General features: G+C 42.5%; 2 protein-coding genes across 3 annotated transcripts; one reads left to right on the forward strand and one right to left on the reverse strand.

Annotated features, from left to right (window-relative positions):
* The first annotated feature begins 3,660 nt into the window (after positions 1-3,660).
* LOC136944910 (E3 ubiquitin-protein ligase rnf146-like) lies at positions 3,661-5,871 on the forward strand. Of its 2 annotated transcripts, none has more exons than XM_067238849.1 (3): positions 3,661-3,780; positions 4,507-4,559; positions 4,660-5,871. In XM_067238849.1, the coding sequence occupies exon 3, from the start codon at positions 4,671-4,673 to the stop codon at positions 5,724-5,726; it is 1,056 nt and encodes a 351-aa protein (XP_067094950.1). In that variant the 5' UTR covers positions 3,661-3,780; positions 4,507-4,559; positions 4,660-4,670; the 3' UTR covers positions 5,727-5,871. The 2 variants fall into 2 exon arrangements, with proteins under 2 accessions (XP_067094950.1, XP_067094951.1); XM_067238850.1 differs by having other exon boundaries at positions 3,685-3,785.
* Positions 5,872-18,036: 12,165 nt separating this feature from the next.
* Positions 18,037-20,988, reverse strand: echdc1 (enoyl CoA hydratase domain containing 1). The gene is made up of 6 exons (XM_067238877.1): positions 20,913-20,988; positions 19,706-19,944; positions 19,325-19,467; positions 19,117-19,169; positions 18,838-18,918; positions 18,037-18,599 (listed from the first exon to the last, which is right to left on the reverse strand). Exons 1-6 carry the CDS (start codon positions 20,939-20,941, stop codon positions 18,173-18,175), a joined length of 972 nt encoding a protein of 323 aa, XP_067094978.1. The 5' UTR covers positions 20,942-20,988; the 3' UTR covers positions 18,037-18,172.
* Between the last annotated feature and the right edge of the window lie 647 nt (positions 20,989-21,635).

The following is a 21,635-nucleotide window of genomic DNA, read 5'->3' on the forward strand; positions in this document are numbered from 1 at the left end:
GAGTTGAATATCAAATGATGATGTATTGTCTTATTAGATGCTGTTACATGTGTTTGCTCAACAATAAGAAAACTGAAGGGTCAATACTGCCTGGTAATTATAGATATGTTTACAGTGGATTGAAATCTTTCCCAGTCCTGTACCAGATGCATTAACAACATTTGAATTGAATTATAGAAGATCATAATTACACAACTTAAACCTAATGCTCACGAGAAAAGAGATGTCTTCTGCTAAATTCTGTTCCAGGTGAAGCAGTAAACCAAAGAGTGGAGGAGTCAAACGAGGAGATTGGGTATTGATAAAAGTTATCAATGAAAGGAGGGATCTTATGAGAACTTTAAAATATCCTGTCTAATTTCTGGTTTTTCTATTTGTTTCAAATTTATTTTATTTTATTACAATTCTAAAAGCTTGGCTAAAGTTGTATGTATGTGGTGAAGGGGGCCTGTGAGTATGTCCAGGTCTGCCGTGGATACATGGATGTCGAATGTCCACTCTGTGGCGTGATGGTGGGTTTTCCCCTATAACATCATTAGGGTTTTCCCACTGTGTCCAGTGTGTCCTCACCACTTGGCCATAACGCTGCATAGTTTCATCATTATTGTTGATTTGTATGCCAACATTGTGTAATCAGTAATGGGATATTTTTTAATTTGTGTTTGTTGTCACACCCTAAAAGGGTGTGAAAGGAGGGATTTATTTGAACTTTAAAAATATCCACTTTAAATCCTCGAATGGGTTCTTGATTTCAATATCTGTGTTTAATCATTGGTGTTCGACTGTTCGCATCTCATTTGACTCAGTTACTGCTTGATCATGGATCATGGGAGATAAGGTGATGCTGGGACTGTAACTCTTTTCTGCTTCAGGACGAGTCAGACCGGCGGGTCTGACTACCTAACCCCTGTTCTAAGGCCCCATTCCCCTGGAGACCCTGTCCCCCCCCCCTTCTCACTGGATGATCTACCCTTTCCCCTTGGAGACCCTGCCCCATCTGCCCCTATGCCCCATCAGACCTAGGAGTGGTCATGGATCATGGGAGATAAGGTGATGCTGGGACTGTAACTCTTTTCTGCTTCAGGACGAGTCAGACCGGCGGGTCTGACTACCTAACCCCTGGGTCTCCCCCCCCCCCCCTTCTCACTGGATGATCTACCCCTTCCCCTTGAAGACCCTGCCCCACCTGCCCCAATACATCATCCGATGTTCGGAGAAGCCTGTTGTACATTTATGGACAGGACCATTCAAGGTCATCGAGAGAACCTTGCACGCCCTAAGGGTGCTGGGGAAAGGAAGTACGTGGTACCACTGGAGCATGTGTTGTGCTGCTCCAGAATCCAGTCGTACGTTGCAGGAGTTGGTGGAGAAGGGCCAGGAGGGCCAGTGAACCTTTTGCTATTGCTACGAATGTGAGAGTCTGGAAAAGAGGGTTACGACTAGGTCAAGAGTGATACTGCTTGACCACACTAGAATTGTACTGGGCTAAGAAGGTTTCCGCTCTTTTACTTAAGAGTGTGCTATATCAATATCAACATGATTGTTGCTGTATCCCATGTATCAGGTCCCTGTGAAACCGAATCATTGTCTCGGCTGTGGAGAACCCAAAGACGAGGTTCCAAATGCCGTTGCTGGGGCTGGCTGACCAGGACGAGGAGACGGTAGTTGGTCCGGGCTATGTTGATTGATCTCTGGTGTTTTCAGAGATCAAAAGAGGGATTAAAGAATATATTGTGCTTATTAAAGTTATGCATTGTGCTTATTAAAGTTATGAACTTAGAAGTGTGCCCAGGCTTAAACATTGGGTCTCACACTGAGTGTGGGAAGCAGGCTGTTCTTTGTGTCTCTATCTCTTCATTTTCAGAAACAACCTTGAAACCGGGTGGAGACGGCACCCGAGCAGGTGGGACACGTAGGCAAGAACAACTCCCTGATGCACGAGAGAACAAGCTCAACCCTTTTTTTATACTTGTGTTTCAATTGCACTGTATAAATATATGCTGGGGAGGGACAGATAGCCAGTTGGACTTCGTGAACCAGCCCAAACTCTGTTGCGGGTAGGGAAACGTAGACAACCCCAGAGCTCTGTACTTGTTGATTTCCAACTGCTGCATTAACCCTTGTGTTATCTTCGGGTCATTCTGACCCATCAGTCATTGTGACCCACCGTCGTATTGCGACAAATTTACCTCATACAAAAACAAAGTGAAGCATTTTCTTTTAACTGTCGGGCTGTCTCAGACCCCCCACATTGGAATGGTTAAAAGAAAATTATTTTAATTTGTTTTTGTATTGGGTAAAATTGGGTAAACACAACGCTGGTTCGTTATGAACCTTTGGGTCATGTGACCCGAAGGCAGCACGAGGGTTAAAGCTGATATTATGGGACCTCTGCGACTCCAGACCACTCTTTCTAGAACACAGATTTGTGTCATTGAATACTATCATTACATATTGGAATAGATATATGAATCCTTCAGGATGTCCTAAAATGAACACCGTAGTTAGGGCTTTTTTGTTCCCCATGAGAAATAATACATGTATACCAATTTTCAAGCATTTTGGAATAATAGGGCGCTGGGGAAATCACGTAGACTTTGGGCGTGACTTATAGCGCCACCTATGGGCGTACGTGGGCCTCTAGTCGTCTGGGAATAGTGAGTGACCTGTTGTATCATTGGGCCACATTTGAAAAAATCGGGTTGAGGACTTTTTGAGCTATTGAGCTATTTAGCATAGAAGAGGAAAAATAATAATAATAGGAATACTAACAAAAACAATAGGTTCCCTCCTACCGGAGGAACCATAAGAATAAGAATACTAACAAAAACAATAGGTTTCCTCCTACCGGAGTAACCCTAATAATAATTCTAACAAAAACAATAGGTTCCCTCCTACCGGAGGAACCCTAATAATAAGAATACTAACAAAAACAATAGGTTTCCTCCTACCGGGGGAACCCTAATTAGGCCCAATATAAGGGATGTCCCGGTTATTACGGGACAGTTGGCAACCCTATCAGAGCCTCATCACCCACTTGACTCCGCCCTTGTAGGTTCACCTCACACTTTCAAAAGAAATCGAAGTACAATCGAAACTTATATATTTTTAGGACGATAGAGTGTGGGACGTCGACTTGATGGGAGACAAAATATACTCCACATCTAATCTATTTAATGAGTATTCAGCAAAACATGTAAGTAAGTAAGTAAGACTTTATTTATATAGCACATTTCATACAGGAATTGTAGCTCAAGGTGCTTTACATAAAATCAATAAAAACAATAATACAAGTGATAAAAGTAATAATTAAAATAGCAAATCTATAAAAACAATAATATAACTAATAAAAGCAGTAAAACCCTTCTGAGATAAAATTACTTAAATGCTTCAGTAAAAAGGTAGGTTTTAAGCTGTCTTTTAAAAATGTCAAGCGTGTTTGCTTCCCTAATATTTATGGGTAATTTGTTCCATAGTTTTGGGGCGTAGTTGACAAAGGCCGAATCACCAATCTTCTTATGACTGCTTCTGGTGACCTCTAATAGGCCTGCATTTGATGATCGCAGTTTTCTAGCTGATGTGTAGTTTAGGCGTGAGTGCGTAATGCATGCAAAAAGAGTCTAACACGTCATCACGTAACTGAACAGTTTTTTTTGGTGAGGGGAAGGAAAATAGACGAGACAAATCGCAACATCGTCAGTCGCTACGTCTAGCCGAGTAATTTGGACACCATTACATGAATTCGTGTCGTATAACAAATTGACATAACAACCGGAGACAGTAAGGTAGCTTAGCAAGTAATGATTGCAGTGTTTGACCAAAAAGGAATGTTATTTCGCATGACTATAGCAAACAGTGCGAAAACAACGCACTGACTGACGTCGTTAGGCTAGCTGCCTAGTAGGCTACTAGGCTTTTTTAGCTTGACAGGCTGACCTCCGTAGTTAGCTAGTTGCTATTGGCTACAACAACAGGTCACATTGTTAGCTATGGTTTCTTTCTTACTTTGCTGGATGTGGATACATTTCGTCGTCACCAATTATTCATGTGGCACACATTAGCATAGATGTGATTGGTTTGCTAGCTAGAGATCAAACTGGCTAACTTTTCGTTTTATGTGCGCATTGTGTAATATGACACATAGCTAGCTAGCAAAATACGATTGCTAGCTCATGATGTCTTATTGTTTTCACGAAGCTAAGACCCACTGTTTAGCTGCTAGTCGTAGAGCTACTTTCACCAGCTAACCAAAACGTCGTATTTATTTACGATCTGGGTGTAACAGCTTGGCTACGAGCTAGCTAACTGAAGTACAGGAACGCTTGCTAGTGCTAGCAAATTTAATTGGAACCGGCGGTTCCGTATATTTCTAGTACTACGAACATGAATGGATATATATATCTAGACTTATGAATATTACATTTGAGATATTATTGTAGGTCGTTCTAGCCAGCTTGGTAGTTGAAATCAACTACATCCTTAACTTCTATTTTCTTATCCTTACAGTGAGAAGAACCAACAGTACTCCCGATGAGAAAGCAGTATTAGCAGAATCGACAGTAAGTACCTCCTTGGAGTCACTAGCTGTATCCACCTTCAAGTTCAATGTTGCTTTTTTGCGAATTAACACTTTCTGGTAACTTCCTTTGTGATCCACAGTAGTTCCAAGGATGGCTAGCTGTGGCGAGGTTGACCACACCGTGAGCTCGCTCCCATCCAGTAAGAAAGGTGGAGGCAGCGGAGAGTCCTGCTCCGGCTCCAGCGGCTCCTCTCCGGCCCTACCTGTGCCGGAGTGTGCCATCTGTCTCCAGAGCTGTGTCCACCCCGTCCAGCTGCCCTGCCGACACGTGTTCTGCTTCCTGTGTGTGAAGGGCGCATCCTGGCAGAGCAAGAGATGCGCCCTCTGCAGGCAGGAGGTCCCGGAGGACTTTCTGGAGCGTCCCACACTGCTGTCACCTGAGGAGCTAAAGGCATCGGCTGGGGGGAGAGGAGCAGCTGGGGACCACGCCTGGTACTACGAAGGCAGGAACGGCTGGTGGCAGTATGATGAGCGCACCAGTCGTGAGCTGGAGGATGCCTTCTCCAAAGGCAAAAAGACAGCAGAAATGCTGATCGCTGGCTTCCTGTACGTGGCCGACCTGGAAAACATGGTGCAGTACCGCCGCAATGAGCACGGCCGCCGTCGCAAGATCAAGAGGGACGTTATGGACATACCAAAGAAGGGAGTTGCGGGACTGCGTCTGGACACAGAAGCCGGGGCGGCCGGGGGGCGAGATAACTCTGTGGATGGGACTGATGTTGCTGGGGGGCAGCAGGGCCCGTCCACCGCCCCTGCTCCTGCCCGGCCCCCTACCTCCCTGGGGGGTCAGCCCGGAAGCCCCAGCTCCTCCCTGGAGGATGCCTTCGCCCAGTTACACCTCAGCCCCACCGAGGCACCCGAGAGGGCAGAGGCGGGGGAGGGAGAGGAGGAGGAAGAGGGGGAAGCCTCTCCCTCTAGGTCTTCAGGCCCTCTCACCTCTGTAGATGAGTCTGGTTCCGGGGGCTGGAGTGATGATGAGGAGGAAGAGGAAGGGGATGGGGAATGTGTGGAGCCCAGAGAAGAGAGGCAGACCAGGCAAAGACTGAACCCAGAAGACAGGGCTCCTCCTGGGGCAGAGGCCCCCTCTTCATCCTCCAGTGTGAGGTCCAGGAGGCCTGATGGACAGTGTACAGTGACTGAAGTGTGAACTGACTTAAAACTCTGCACTGGGTTGACTTTAACGCTCCCTCAGCAAACCTAGGAACTCCAAAACAGGTTCCCTTAGTGCAAGCCGTAAAATCAACAAACTCTTAAGATGCTCCCTATTGTCTTTGATTGTGATAATAAACACGAACTCCCAGTTGATCTCTATAACCAAGTATACTGATGGGCTTTGGATTGAAGTAAAGTCTCCCATAATTGAACTTGTTGCATAACTTTTGAATTATTGTTATTAGGTGTAAGTTGTTGGTTTGTAAACATCCATCATGGCCCTGTGTGTGATTCCCTCATAGAAAAGGAGATTTGTTGTACATCAGAGACAAAAATATGTTGAAAGGAATCAGGTAGTTGATTCTGGTGATGAGTCACTTTCCCATGTGTGGTTCAGTATTTCCCTTAACAGCTATTGAGCTTTAGGCATATCCCACATGACTAGCACTATAGTACAGCCCCAGATCAGAGCCCAGACTAGGCTATTCATAATTAGTATTTTTCTTAATCGAGGGGTATGTGGATTCATGACTCATCTTCAAAACACTGGATTAGTTGATAATTTGTGCATGTTTGGCTAGAAACAGGACTGGTGGAAAGGGCTGATGGTTTAGACTTTCGTTTGAGTCTGTTTGCTTTGTTTGTTTTTTCTCTGGTTGTGAGTTCTGTCATGTGATAATATAAGACAATACAAGGAGAGCATCTATTGCTAGTTGCTGTCTCCCACGGATATTTGAAGTTTTAAATATAATTTTTATACTTCTTAACCGTTCCTTGTCTTTTGTCCAAGCTCAATTTTAGACTCTTCTGACAAAAATAAAGGTAATATAACTCTTGACTGTAATGTTTTTTTCTTTGTAACCTTTTGCTACGCGTAACTTAAATAAAACATCATTTCATCAACTTCAAAATGGGATTTCTCTTGTTCTGGGTTGATGGGGTTCACAGAAAACAACTAAGCTCTCATGGTGTGATATTTGTATGGTGAGTCAGCCAGAACTTAGATGTGGGTCTAATCACTTTTCAAGGTTTTAAAGGTTATCAAACCAATGTACACATAAAAGATGAGACAACCAGATAGAAATCGAAGAACATGCCTTTCCTCATTTCAGCCTGTTATTGCTATTCCTGCCAGCTGCCAACTACAGTTTTTTTTACAATCACTGAAAAGAAAATTCAATACAATTTTAACTCTCAACACACCTACAACACACGATTGGCAAAACGGTTAATTTCATGCTTAAAATCACACACTGTAAATTAAACGCTAAACACAAAAATACACTTAACAACTCACCATGTCTACCAAAACACTAACGCATGTTCTCTTTCAACAGAAACAGTCAATCATAGCACAATGTCATAAAAACACTAACATCAGATGGAATTACAGAAACTGCATTCTTTTATGTGTCAGGTTTCACAGTATATGGATCATAGATTGTGTTTTGCAATGCAGTTTCTTATGAAACCTCGACATTTTTGTTTTGTTGGGTTTAGTAAATGCATGCATTTAGTTTCTTTTGCTGTAGAAATTCAGTACAAAAAATGAATGACCCATCTCAGAGTAGCTTTATAGAATGTACGGTTTATGAAAAAAGAAGACAATTGCTGCAGTAAAGGCTTCATTTGCAACAGGAAATTACTGCAAGATAACAGAAATATGCAATGTAGCTGTCATTTACAGTATTTCATCAGACCCTAGCTCTTGACCTTCTTTGAGTGCCACCACGCATTCTAACTCCTCTCTCTCTCCCGTGCCCTTGTCCCACTCCTCTCCTTTGTCCTGGTACTTGTCTTCCTCTCCCTAGTGCAGGCATTTTTCTTACTTTCTTTGTGTTGCTCTATATTGTTCTTTTTCCTCACAAGGTCAGCCCAAAGAGGTCCTCTTTATATACCATATGGTGATGCGATTGAAAGAAGCTCAACACCTGAGTGTTTCCTAGTTGGGAATCAGCTGTGATTTGTTTGCATAATTTCAACCAGCTGTTAGCAATGGAATAAAATACAGGGGATATATTTGTGTTTCAATTCACATTATGAACAGCTGTTCACTTTGACTTTAGCCAATAAGTTAGGTTTTGAACATGATGATATCTGTTCTGACATACAGTGTGAAAGCAATGGTAAATTGGGCAGTAAAAATCGATTGTTTTGGTCTTGGTTTAGCTTGTGTGTAAATGAAGTTCAAGCATTTAAAATTTGTGTTTACTCCATGCATTTTGTGTCAAAGCAACAAGAAATGTGTTAATTGTATAGCCAACACAGATGTATGTTGAGCTAACTGTGTCAAGAGTTTAGGAAACTTGTGAAAGGAGACATGACATGGTGTTTTTGGATGCTTTTATATAGGCCTTAGTGGTCCCCTAATACTGTATCAGAAGTCTCTTTCCCGAAATGCAGCCTTTGTGCAGAATTACAGCCACTACTAGCAGTCCCACAAGGAGCTTTCCTCAGAACGCGCTGTTTTGGTGTCTGTAGCTTTAAATGCTAATGAGGAGCGGAGGGGCTGCACCATGCGCTGATGTTTACAATGGATGTATCGCAATGGCTGTAGCCCCGTTGCTGTAAAATGCCTCGAATTTGCCCATTCTCATCTGATAACCCTGGTTTGCAGAGGTACACACTCAGTCATTTCAATGACGGGAAAGGCGGATATCTCGCGCGCCATAACACCAACAGCAGAACGGTTATCCAAATAACAGAGAAGTGTACAACACTCACGTTACAGCATGTGTATTCACACACATACTTGATGCTATCTACCTTTACATTTGCGACAGTAACTCAGCTGTTAGCTGCAGAGCTAATGTTACAGCCACATTCTAAGGGTAGCAAGCTAGGTAACCATATACAGTAAAGGTACACAATGATATAGCGTTATCTTACTTGTCCGAGGTTAGTAGCTGGACAAAGGAGAGTTAGTACTGATCCAGAATTTAATTTCAGCAAGGCCAATTTTGTATTAGCTCAAATTGAAGAAACAGTCGTGGCTGAAGTGTTTGGCGCAGACATACCAAACAAATGCGCCTACAACAGAAGTTGTGTAGGCGCATTTCCAGAGAAAATAAAATTTAAACACTGGGTCTTCAGAGGCTCGGATGAAGGAACTGTAAAAAGATTTTTGTTTTCCTTTGTACATCCAAACTGAGCAAATGTGCTTCGTTCGTTTGCAAGCCATGATGTCTCTGGAGGATAAAAACACTTGCACGGTCGTAGCTCAGTTTCTTATGGGTGGGCCAGATTCTCTGGGCGGGCAAAGCAGAGAGAGTAGTGATGGGTCGTTCGCGAACGATCCGGCTCTAAGAGCCGGCTCTTGAAGGTGAACGTCGGGAGCTGGCTCGCATATCTGAAGAGCCGACTCTATTTTTAATAGATTAATACAGCCTATGAAAACTAAATAATTATGATATAATGAATTTTAATTGTATTTAAAATAATTGACTAATTCAAAGAACAACAAAAAAATACTTGTAGGCTTAAAGGCGCACACGATCATCCTCACATTCTGTTCCTGTCAATCCTGCATGAGGGAGGGCCGAGCCAACTCACACAGTCAGAGAGTAGTCAAAACTCGGAGGAGAGCCACGACAAATCAATGCATTTTTAATGCATTTTTTAAGATATGTGTTTACGGTCGAGTATGATTTCATTTAATAATTTAATTCAAATTGTTTTTTCACACCTATCATAGTCAAATTCATAGTTAAAACATGTATTTTTTAAAGAGCCGTTCGGGAGCCAAAAGAGCCGGCTCTGAGCTGAGCCATACGAGCCGGCTCATGAAAAAGAGCCGGAATGCCCATCACTAAGAGAGAGGGGAGGTAACCTTCCTCCTTGTGACGTCACAAGGAGGAGATTTTCAAACAGAGCAATAGCGGTTATGCGGAGCGCCCAGCGTTCGAACCGGAAAACAGATGTAATCGTTTCCGCTTCTCATTTCCGTACACATCTGCAGCGCTTGGTGATGCAAAGAAGTTCAAGCATTTTATAAATTATATTACTCTCTACATTAGGCTAAGTGTGACAGGTAAGAATAAAGTGATGAGTTTATATAACGTTATAATAGCCTAACGTTAGACCGTTTCCCTGGAGGTACACTAGCTCTACAGTACACATTACTACGTTAGCCTACAGTATACACAAATAAGTTATCAATGAAATATATGAATTCAGCAAATTAATTTAAGAAGCTCATTTTAATTTACTGTCATATCCATATAAGTCATTATTCTGGTTTCTATGGCTAGGACCTGCAGTTCCTAGAAGGAATTAAGTTCACTAGCCTACTACTAGACAAAAAAAACGTTAAAGTTAGCAGGTGCATAAGATTACGCTACCGACAAAATTGACCTGTCAGGGTCTTTGGGAAAGCACTGAAAGGCATAAATACTGTCACATTGGTAGTTGTTGCAGTTGATTGCCGAACACTGCGTTCTTTGAGTCCACTAGGACTTCGTTGTCATATTGTGTCTCTTTCTGTGTAACTGTTATAACTAGCTAGTATGTAACTTTGTTACTATTAGTCCAGGCAAAGTAGCGTTTTACAACATACTAAAAGTCCTAAGAAATCCTAGTTGAGGAAATATGTTAAATTCTCATCAATCCGAGATGTGTGCCAATAAGGCCAGGCAACATTACACCCCAATGGGGCTATTTTTTTCCTTTACTCCTATCAAAATGAAACTTTACACAATGAAACTACCCATGACAAGTACAAAATGTTGTATTACAAGTTTCTTTAAAAATGAATGTTAATATGCAAATGAGCTATACACTAATCGAATATGCCCAAAATACACCCAAATAGGCTTAATTTTTTCCTTTACTCCTACCACAATAAAACTTAACATAGTAAAAGTATAAATGAAAAGTAACTTTTTATTACAAGTTTCTTTTTAAAGTAATTTGAATATGCACGAGCTCCACACTTATTGAATATGCTCTAATAATACATCGGCCCAATCTTCATCCAATCATCCTTCTGCCAATGACCTGATGGTCATTATTGGCATAAATCTCCCATTCAAAACATGCCATCCCCAGTCTTTTGGTCCATACGTTCACTTCCCCCTTTCCACTCCATCATTTGGCAAAAGACCCAAAGACTATGGAACTTTGCAGCTGTTGACGTTGGAGGGATAGTTACATTTATGCATTTAGCAGACGCTTTTATCCAAAGCGACTTCCAAGAGAGCTTTACAAAAGTGCATAGGTCACTGATCATAACAACGAGATAGCCCCAAACATTGCGGGTAGCAAAAACATACATTGTGAAAAACCAAATAAGTCCCAAAGGGAAGAACCATAAGAGCATGTTTAGACAAGTTACATTAAACAACATGAACTTCAGAAGTGCAAGTGTGTACCTGTAGAAAAAGCAAGCAACAATAATATAATTCACAGCGAGTACAATAACTTTAAGTCAGTTACAACTAACCAACAAGAGCAACAAGTCTCTCAATAAGAGTCATTGTGATCCTGGAGGAAACATCAGGTCCAGCCAATCATTCCTAAGTACCGGAACAAGTGCGTCTTGATCCTTTTCTTGAACGTGGGGAGACAGTCAGTGTCTCTGATGGAGGTGGGGAATTGATTCCACCATTGGGGGGCCACACAGGAGAAGAGCTTGTGTTGGGACCGGGCACTCTTGAGCGGTGGGACCACCAGATGGTTGTCAGAAGAAGACCGTAGTTGGCGGGTGGGGGTGTAAGGCTGGAGGAGAGACTTGATGTAGTTGGGTGCAGTCCCATTTACTGCTCGGAAAATAAACTGAGTCTCCACTATATTACGCTGCACCTCAAAATGCTTCTGACCTTAGATCACAATACTTTCTTTTAGCGATTTACAATTTGTATTGCTGCATACATAGCCTAACTCTTACATACATATACAGTACATTTGCCTCAACCCTTACTGTAGTTCTGGGCTTGTGCTATTGTTGTTCAGTTTCTGTGCAGGCATGAACAGGGGGGACAACCTGGATATTGAGCTCTGAGTAATGAGCTGTCTGAAAGAGCAGTGCAGTAGTGTCATTACACACTGCTGTGCCAGCTTTGCACGAACACTGACTGGAGGTCATGACGACAGGTTCTGAATCACGTAGCACTATCTGTGTAAAATACACAAAGTCAATTAGACAAACATTGATACTGATGTATCCTTTGAAGTGTTTTTGAAGTGAATTTTGCTACTATTCAGATACCGCTGAATTAAGAATTGGCCTAGTAAAGTTGCTGGGGTACGTTTGTTGACAAGGGGTTTCCTACAAGTCTATTACAATACGAGGTGAGGTATACCATACCAAATATGTTGCAATAGAAAGATTTACTGTCAATCAACTTTGCCCCAATTACCTTACTTCTCCACTAACAGGTAGACTATAGCCATTTATCAAGTGTCTCAGAAGAATGTTTACATAGTCGAGAACATGCTCATGGTCAAATGAAAGCAGTTGTAATGTAAATATTTTCGTTCTGAGAGGCTTGCTATGCATGCTATGCTGCAGTCATTGCACTGGAACAGCAAAATTGAACAGAATACCCAAACCCATCCCTAAACATTAGCCTACTCTCAAGCTGTGTGGTTTTTCATTCTTCTGCATGGACCTGTGACAAGCTGCTCTGACACTGATAGTACCGGTCAACCTGTCTTTGTTTGAAACTGGTGGACAAGAAGATACAGCATTCATCCACTCAGTACTTTTATCATTAGTCTAACAATATTTTAGAAATATGAAACACCTGCCAGAACAGCAGTCTACATTAGACCTACACTAGACCTACAGTCAGATGGATTACATAACGGTTGACCAGCATAAACACACAGGACATCGTAGTAATTATACTGTTGGTACTATAACCCCATCGCTAAAATGCAGTCTTCGTTTGATTGTTTTAATCGTCTGCGAGCAAAAATAAAAGACTAAACTACTGATAGCATACAAGTCTAAACTAACTACTGATAGTTAGCTAACACTATCGCTATATCCGATGCCATTAGCAAAAGCTACACAAATTACATACCTTCATAATTATGAATAAATGAGGTGTAAAACTTAAATACCTTGTCTAACAGAGTACTCGGGGCTCTGGACGTCCGTTTGGCAATACGGTGTACATCGGAAATTGTAATTAAGGGTAACGTTAGCTCCTGTAAACACCGAAGGTGGCCATTACTACGCTGTGTTTACATCAGTAGCGGACGGCCGGAAGTAGTTACATCTGTTTTGTAGAACCCGTAAGAATGTTGCGCATAACCCCTATTGAGCCTACATTTTCTCAAAGGCGGAGAAGAACACCAGGGCTTGGTTTACACCTATTTACATTTTACATTTAGTCATTTTAGCAGACGCTCTTATCCAGAGCGACTTACAGTAAGTACAGGGACATTTCCCCGAGGCAAGTAGGGTGAAGTGCCTTGCCCAAGGACACAACGTCAGTTGGCATGACCGGGAATCGAACTGGCAACCTTTGGATTACTAGTCCGACTCCCTCACCGCTCAGCCACCTGACTCCTATTGAAAATTCTAGCCACTGGGGGACCAAAGGCAGGCTAGGGGAACTCATATTAATGTTAAATAATCTCCTAAAGTGAAGTTTTCATGTCATGTCACCTTTAACACAATAGTAAATATTTGACCATAAATTTTTTGAAATTTTAGGGGACGCTGAGCTTCCCTTGCAGTCTTAAAGAAATCGCCACTGCTGACAAGCCATGCTGATCAATTTGATCTACTAAGGCCAGCATGCGATCTCTGACACGACAAATGTCTTCCATCGTCTCTCGAATCTAGGTGCCCTATCTGCCTTCGATCTTGTGCAGCTGCGTTGGTCTGAAGATAACCACGCCCCTCTTGTTTGCATGTGAGATTGGAAATAAATTAGTGGTGGGCATAGATTATTTTTTTTAATCTAGATTAATCTCACTGTAATCTTGGCGTTAATCTAGATTAATCTAGATTAAAATGGCTCTTTTGAATTCCGCCGAAGGCATTGAGAATATGTGGGCTACCCAAATAACAGGGGCGGTTCTATACGGGTTCTATACTTTTTTTTTTTACACGTTTTTCTTCTTTTAGTAGTCATCATGAAATGAGAAAGGGACATTGCAGCCTTTTTTGCCCCAGTAAATAAAAAAGTTAGAGAAACATATCAAAGTATTGAGAGAGCTGAGGAGCTGGAAGAGGGAGAACCAGAGCCGTTTGTATGATTTTAATGTAAAGCAAAATTAAAGTATTTAATGTTTAAATATCATTTGTTTCCGTTTTTAATGTGCCCCTCTGATTAAACACTGGCCCCCCCTTGGCCCCCCCAGTAAAATTTGTCTAGAACCGCCACTGCCAAATAATGACTAAAAGTAAGTCTTTGAGAACGGGTTTTTCGCGCCAGGTGGCGCATTAGACCAGGAGCTCATCTCCTGTTTCCAAAATGCATCACAAACTGAGAAAGCTGTTCTATTATGATAATTGGTGATGAAAATTAATTATTTTCAATAAGGTGTACTTGTGTTTATTAACTGTTTATTAGATTAGTTAGCTTGGCTGATAGAGCTGTGCTGACGGGCTTGCCTGGTTGCACTCAAACATCGTAGTTTGACAACGATGCCCCTGCGCTACCTCAGTGCTTGGCCCGGCATCTTCCGCATTAGCTAAGGGATGCTTTGCGTTTAGGTGGTATTTGAGACTGGAAGAACTCGTACAGTAAACGAATTCCCCATAGCACAAGGTGCAAACAACCTTAGTCTTGTCGAGGTTTCCATTGGGAAGCTTCTTAAAAATACATTTGCCCTGAAGCAAACCAGGCGGCTTCATAGCTGCATCCATGTCAGCACGTCACGTTTGATGTGATAATTTCATACACAAGGCATACACACAGGTTCGAAAACTCGTTCTCGCCCCCTACAGTGCAATTCGGCTAGGTATACATCCGCGCTAAAATAGCAAGGTGAAAGTCATCATAGCTTGCGTAGTACAGATCCAGCTCCCAACCCAACTTTGAGAATAGATTAACGGCGATATTTTTTTTTTATCGCCGATAAGAGTCGCAGCGCGTTAACGCGCGTTAACGCCGAATATATTACTTCTTTAACCAACCTCTCCCTGAACCTTTCTACAGTCCCCACCTGCTTCAAGCAGACAACCATTGTCTCCATACCAAAGAAACCTTCCATCACCTGTCTTAAGGACTACCGCCCTATAGCACTGACCTGCATCATTATCAAGTGCTTTGAGCAGTTGGCGAGAGCTCATATCTGCTCCTCCCTTTCCAATACCTTGGACCCACTTCAATTTGCATATCGCCCCTGCAGACAAAGCCATTGACACTTCACACCACCCTCTCCCACCTGGATAAGGGTGACACATAATTAGGATGTTGTTTATAGATTACAGCTCAGCATTCAGTAGTTGTACTCCCCAAGCTTCAATTTGCATACCACCCCTGCAGACAAAGCCATTGACACTTCACACCACCCTCTCCCACCTGGATAAGGGTGACACATACGTTAGGATATTGTTTATAGATTAAAGCTCAGCACTCAGTAGTTGTACTCAGTATCCTGGGTCTCAACACACCTCCATTTGAAACTAGATCCTGGACTTCCTGACAGGTAGACCCCAAGTGGTGAGAATGGGTGACCTCTCCTCTTTTGGCCACGTGCAGCTCCAACATCATCCTGATGTTCGCAGATGACACCACCATCCTTGGCCACATCTTCAACAATGATGATACAGCCTAGAGAGGAGGTCAACAACCTCTATCTCTACGTAAGAAGATAATTGTGGACTTCAAGAAATGTGTGTGTATGGAGGTGGGGGGGTCAGGCCCCATTCACATTGATGGAGCTAAAGTGGAGTCTCCTGCTTCACGTTCCTCATTGTGTTCAATAATGAGGACCTCTCCTGGTCCAGGCAAACGAACACGGCAGTAACATCTGTCCAAAAGTGCCTTTACTTCCTGAGAAGACTAAAGAAGTTTGGCATGTCCGCCAAAACTCTCACCAACTTTTACAGGTGCACCATTGAGAACATTCTCACTGGCTGCATCACTTCCTGGTATGCCAGCTGCTTATCTGCTGATCTAAGGCCCTTTAGAGGCTGCCATCTTCCCTCCGTGAAAGGCATCTACCATACAATGCCTTACAAAGGCGTATGGTAGACGTTACCAGAGCATCCAGGCACAGACTACAAACTACATCACAAAGTTTCTTCGCCGAGGCAATCAGGCTTCTCAACCGACATTACAGTTTTTCACAATTGTTAATACACAAGAAGCAAAAATAATTTTCACAACCTTCACTTCATGTACCAATTGCTTGACCCAATTTGGCACTACTTCACACTCCCTTATCTGCATTAGACTCTGACTTTCCTTGTTTATACTCTGATGTCAATTACACATCACCTTGTTGTCAAAACACTACACACAATGTTCAGTTGTTGCACACACTTCTCAAGTAAAATCTCAAAGCATCAACCTACATCACACACAACTATTTAAATCTCTTAACACTCAGGTCTGGTGAGCAATTTGCAATCTGGACTGCAGCATAAAAAGGGCCTTGGGCCTCTGTTTGGTTTGGTGAACAATGGAGAATTTAGAACATATTGACAACCAGAGAAGGAGAGGGGCAAGAGTGAGAGGAGGAAGAGGAGGACAAGAAGGAGGGGGACAAGGGGGAGGAAGAGTTGGAGGACAGAGAGAAGGAAGAGGAGAAGGAAGAGGAGGACAAAGATGAAGAGGAGGACGAGGAGGACAAGGAGGAGGAAGAGCAGAAAGACAAGGAGAAGAAGGAGAAAAAAGGAGAACGGTCGTCTCTAATGAGATTTGGGCCACTGTGGTAGACCATGTGCTCAACCATGGTTTTAACATGAGGGAGGCTGGCCAGAGGGTCCAACCAAATCTCAGCCGCTTCACAGTTGCTGCCATCATTAGAACCTTCAGTATGGAGAACAGGTACAAAATCTATTTGCCTTGTGTACTGCAATACTGCATATCAATAGAATACAGTGTGCTCACAGTATTTGTATTTTGCAGGACTGAAAGAGAACCACACCGTGGAGGAAGAACACACACTTTCACAGCCGAACAGGAGACTGAAATTGTAAATATGGCGTGAGAACAACGCTATCGTGAGAACAACGCTATCACACTCCGACAAATACAAACTAGGATCCTGGCTGACCATGCTACATTCAGGAACGTCCAGACCGTCAGCCCGTTCTCTGTGTGTACCGAAATATAACTTTTTTGCTGCATATTTGTGTGCTGTTTTATGTTTGACTATGAGAAATGGCTCATTCTTCAGAGTCATTGTCATTCATGTAAATGCTTGGTTGTGTGCAGCAAATGCTTAGTTGTGTGTACTGTAATGAATGGTATGTGTGTGTCATTTGAAAATGTCTGTGTGTACCAAATGAAAACACAAGTTCCATTTTGTAAACAGTTAAGAGATTTAGCATTTTGTGTGTGAGGTTTTCAGTTTTGTGTATGCAGTTTTGAGAACACCGTTATTGTTTTGAGAAACGTGTGTTAACAATTGAGAAAAACTGTAACCTCACTGCACATTTATCATATGATCACCCATATGTTCACTATAGCTACTTTAAAAGTACATATCCACGACACTACTTTTCAATATTAGTAATACTTGAGCAATTCTTTATTGCTATACATTCCATTTTTCATTGTGTTTCTGTTGCTTGCTGTGTCATACTTTCCACATGATAATAATTATCTCTGACTTTGATACAAATGCTGTGTTAAAGGTTGAGCCTTTACATGCAGGCAATGACAGGCACTAAAAACAACCTTTACAGTCTTGTTAAAAATAGAACCCTCTTTTTTGAACTTCTACAGAGGAGCACAAAGAAAATCACAGTATAATTGGCTGAACAGTCAGTAATATTCATGACTAATCCAAGCCTCTTTCTATAGCAATATACTTTCTTTTGATCACCCACCCTGCTACGATCTACATGTGATCATAATAAAAGAGTTGATGTTGATTGCAAATTGAGTCACATGATCAACGTCTATAAAGAACATAATTTATTTGACACAGTCAAACTGACGTCATAATCGCTTGCATACCACATCAATGGATGTAAGGAAATCGTAAGAAAATCAGCAGTCTTCTCTGTTCGAGACTGGGGGGGCGGGTCGTCTGAAGGAGCTGAAGCTCGGCCCCCTCGCTGGAAGGCACCGCCTTCCACATTTCAGTGCGACAAAGTTTTAGCGCTTTGCACATGCTTTCAGGAACTCATTTCACACGTATATAATGTACTTAGAAGCAAAACATGGAATTTACTTTACAGGATCTTTAAGAAATTCCGTTGATTGTAAATATCCTTCCTCTTCCTGTTAGTCCAGTCGAAAGTCTGGTCCATCAAAGGCAAAACCAATCCAAAACAACAGATGGTCATCTTTTCCTCCCTCCGCATCACTTGTGTTTGGCCATGCTAGCCAATGCCGCCCGATTGGCAGGCCCTCCCCATACAGTCCCGAACACATCTTTTTCAGTTCTTAGTGCTTCCTGTAGGGAGAGCTCTCTCCCTGACATCACCACCTGCTTCACAGCCCGGATTATTGGGACAGGGCCCTTGACATAGAAGTCCAGCCATTTCTCAGCCTCCAGAAGCGCACTGGTAGTGTTTCTGGTAGTGTCGTTCCCAGGTTGGGCCCCAAGAACCCCATCTGCCAGGCCCATCTGCAGTGCCAGCTCTGGGTCCACCTTCATTGCACCACCCAGCAGTCTTAGGGAGTTCTGGCTTCCCACAATGCGGACCAAGCGGGCAGCTCCGCCCCACCCCGGGACCAGACCCATGTGTTTATGGACAAATTGTATTCTACTGCCAGGAGCCATCAACCTTCAGAACCAGTGACATAAAGAGTGAGTCAGAAAGAGAGTGAGTGAGTCAGAAAGAGAGAGAGCTGTTACTTATAATGGACAAGAGGGTACAGAAGTAGACTTATGCGAGTCAATCTCATTCACTGTCATTAGATACCAGGGCTCAGCTACAGGCTCTATGGATCAGACTGTGGTGTGTTTATGATGTTGCTGTACCTAAGGTCACAGGCTGTGGTGAGTTTATGATGTTGATGTACCTGAAGTCACAGGCTGTGGTGAGCTCAGATCCACCACCAAGGGCTTTCCCCTCCACTAGAGCCACAGACATCATGGGCAGCCTGCAATAGGATAAAACAAGTTGTTCATGGGATGTACAAAGTCCACTTGTTTGTTAATTCATTTGTTAATTCATCCATCCATCCATTATTGATCCATCCATCTGCTCTCTCACTAGTTTGTCATCTGTTAATCTTTCATTCATTTATTTATTCATCCACTCAGTCCATTCATCTAATGAAGGGGCTGTTATTTCCAACCTCAGCAGCCTGGTCAATGTGTTCTGCATGAACATGCACATCTTCATCCCATCCTGAAAAAGAAGTGTTTTTGTAAAATCATTCCTGACATGACTTGCATGAGAGCAAAAGGAAGGGGGATAAGATAGAGAGAATAAAATCCAACAAGAAGCAGGGAGAGATGGTCAGATAACCCTGAGCGGTTGGTGGTAACAGTTTCTGCGCTAACCTGGGGATTGGATAAAGCTTTTAAAGCATTCAGGTCAGACCCAGAGCAGAACGTTCCGGCTGCCCCCTGAACGATCACACCCTTCCCCTCCATCCAGCCTTCCAGCTGGGTAACTCTCTCCTCCAGCTCCAGCATCATGGTGCCTAGCAAAAAGGACAGTAGTAAAGTTAGAGACTCATATTCAGCTAAACTGAAACCCTACACTAGAATTTGAAATGTGTAGCATTAGCAACATGGTGATAGCTTCCATATGGCTATTTTATTAGTCAGGAGGAATGTGAAATCAGTAATTCTCCTGAAGTGTCAAAGAACAGCAGTAATTTGTATGTGTGATTCATACTAACATGGACTGAGTTTCAGTAGGCACTTCTGATTACATACCAGAGAAAGCATTCATGCGAGTTGGGTTATTGACTACCAGCACTGCGATGCCAGACTCTTTTAGGACAAGGTCAACAGATCCCCCGGGGAAAGCCCTGAGCTTCTCCACTATCTCCTCCTGCTTGAAGCCCTGGGCAGAGCCATACACACAGACACTGTGTGTGTGGAGGAGCCTGAAACAGTAGGCTGGCCTCCTGGCTTTCAGTAGGAGTCTAATCACCATACACAAAACCATGGTTCTGAAAGAGGAATGACAGGGAGGTGAGGGAAATGAGAAAATGAAGAACCAAGTTGCAGAAGATAATGGAAGTGGAGGAACAAATAGGAAGTAGTGAGTTCTCTGAAAATCTTATAATAGCAGTTGAGCCCTTCCAAGGCCATATATTTTAGTAATAAAGGTTGTCTCTGAGTGTGTGCTCAATCGCCAGTAAAATAGGGCCCTTTATCTTATAGAGGAGAGAGATGTCTGAGTCACAAGATCAACTATAAACATAATCAGCAATGTTTCTTGTTGACTTGTGGAACAGTCTCACTTCATTGGAATCTAATTGCATATTGCCCAAGAGATGTCCAAAAAAATGGAACAAGAAGCACTGGACTGTGCACACTACAACGTCTTCTTTGTTGTTGTTTTTTTACACTCAAAATGGAACTCCTCCTTACAGCTTACATAGATAACACCATAGATATATATAAAGGGTAGATGTCTCGTCCGCGTTGCCGGACAACGGAGTCGAACGTCTATGGGTCTATCTATGGGTAACTGTGTTGAAAATTGAGCAAGTTATGGTCATTTAAAAAGTACATGTAGCATCAACACAATGTTATGGGTGAGCGAGTAGCAAGATGGCCGCCATGTGCGGACGTTCTAGACTCCGCCATAAGACGTAGTCTTCATATATATCTATGGGTAACACGTTATTAGAATTCAGTCAGATGCATTCGTTGTATTTCAAGTTGACACACGAGCTGTAAGCTAGTAAACTAATGTCTAGTGTCGTTCATTGTCGTTCCCTTCGATTAGTCAGAACTGTTTGAAATAATTAACTCCCTAGCAAACACGTTTACAGCGGATTTAACGCAAAACGCACAGCTAGGCCTACATATTATATAATGTATAACAAACTTTTTTATATGCAATGGTCAATATTAAAAACAGACAAATTGTGACTGAAATTGATACATGTTTAGTTAGCAAGCTACCAACCTTAACTGTTTGACCATGGAATGGTTCATGTGGTTGTTAGTGTGTTACTCTGAAGCTAGTCCCCAGGAAACATGATGTATAGCCCAGGAAGCATACAGAGCCCGTCTACTCTGGAGCATACTAACAGAGAATGTCTAATACTAGCCTTTGCATTTCATTGTTATTGCCGGATGTCGGCAGTCTTCCATCTGTGGTTTTATTATATTATTGGGTGTGCTCAAGCCTTCGGCGAGAGCACAACCTTTGTTCTCTCACATATATATTTATTTATTGGGTGTGCTCAAGCCTTCGGCGAGAGCACAACCTTTGTTCTCTCACATATATATTTATTTATTTATTTTCGCCCCCCTAAGGATCAGTCAATATTTGGACTACATACACAACGGCGGTGTCAAAAGGTTCGTCTTGGTAGCGATTGCGTTGGTTGTATTTTTATTTACGTTCCGTTGCATGGTTTCAGTAGAAATTGCGTTTTTGTGGTGAAAAGTGAAGCTAACGGTGGCTAATTTGCTAGCCACAGTCACTGACGTTACTAACGTCACTACGTCACTAACGTCACGAAAACACGCGTGACTACCTGTAGCAGAACATTCGTTTCACATCTGTTAACTTGGGGGATAGCTAGGCTAACTATAGCTTTACTGCAAGGCAGCTGCAGGAACGCCACAAGCAAAGAGGCCAGGGTGATAACTATTTACTCATTTTACTTTGTGATATGACACA

The sequence above is a fragment of the Osmerus mordax genome, chromosome 6 (assembly GCF_038355195.1).
Source record: "Osmerus mordax isolate fOsmMor3 chromosome 6, fOsmMor3.pri, whole genome shotgun sequence".
NCBI classification, from domain to species: Eukaryota; Metazoa; Chordata; class Actinopteri; order Osmeriformes; family Osmeridae; genus Osmerus; species Osmerus mordax.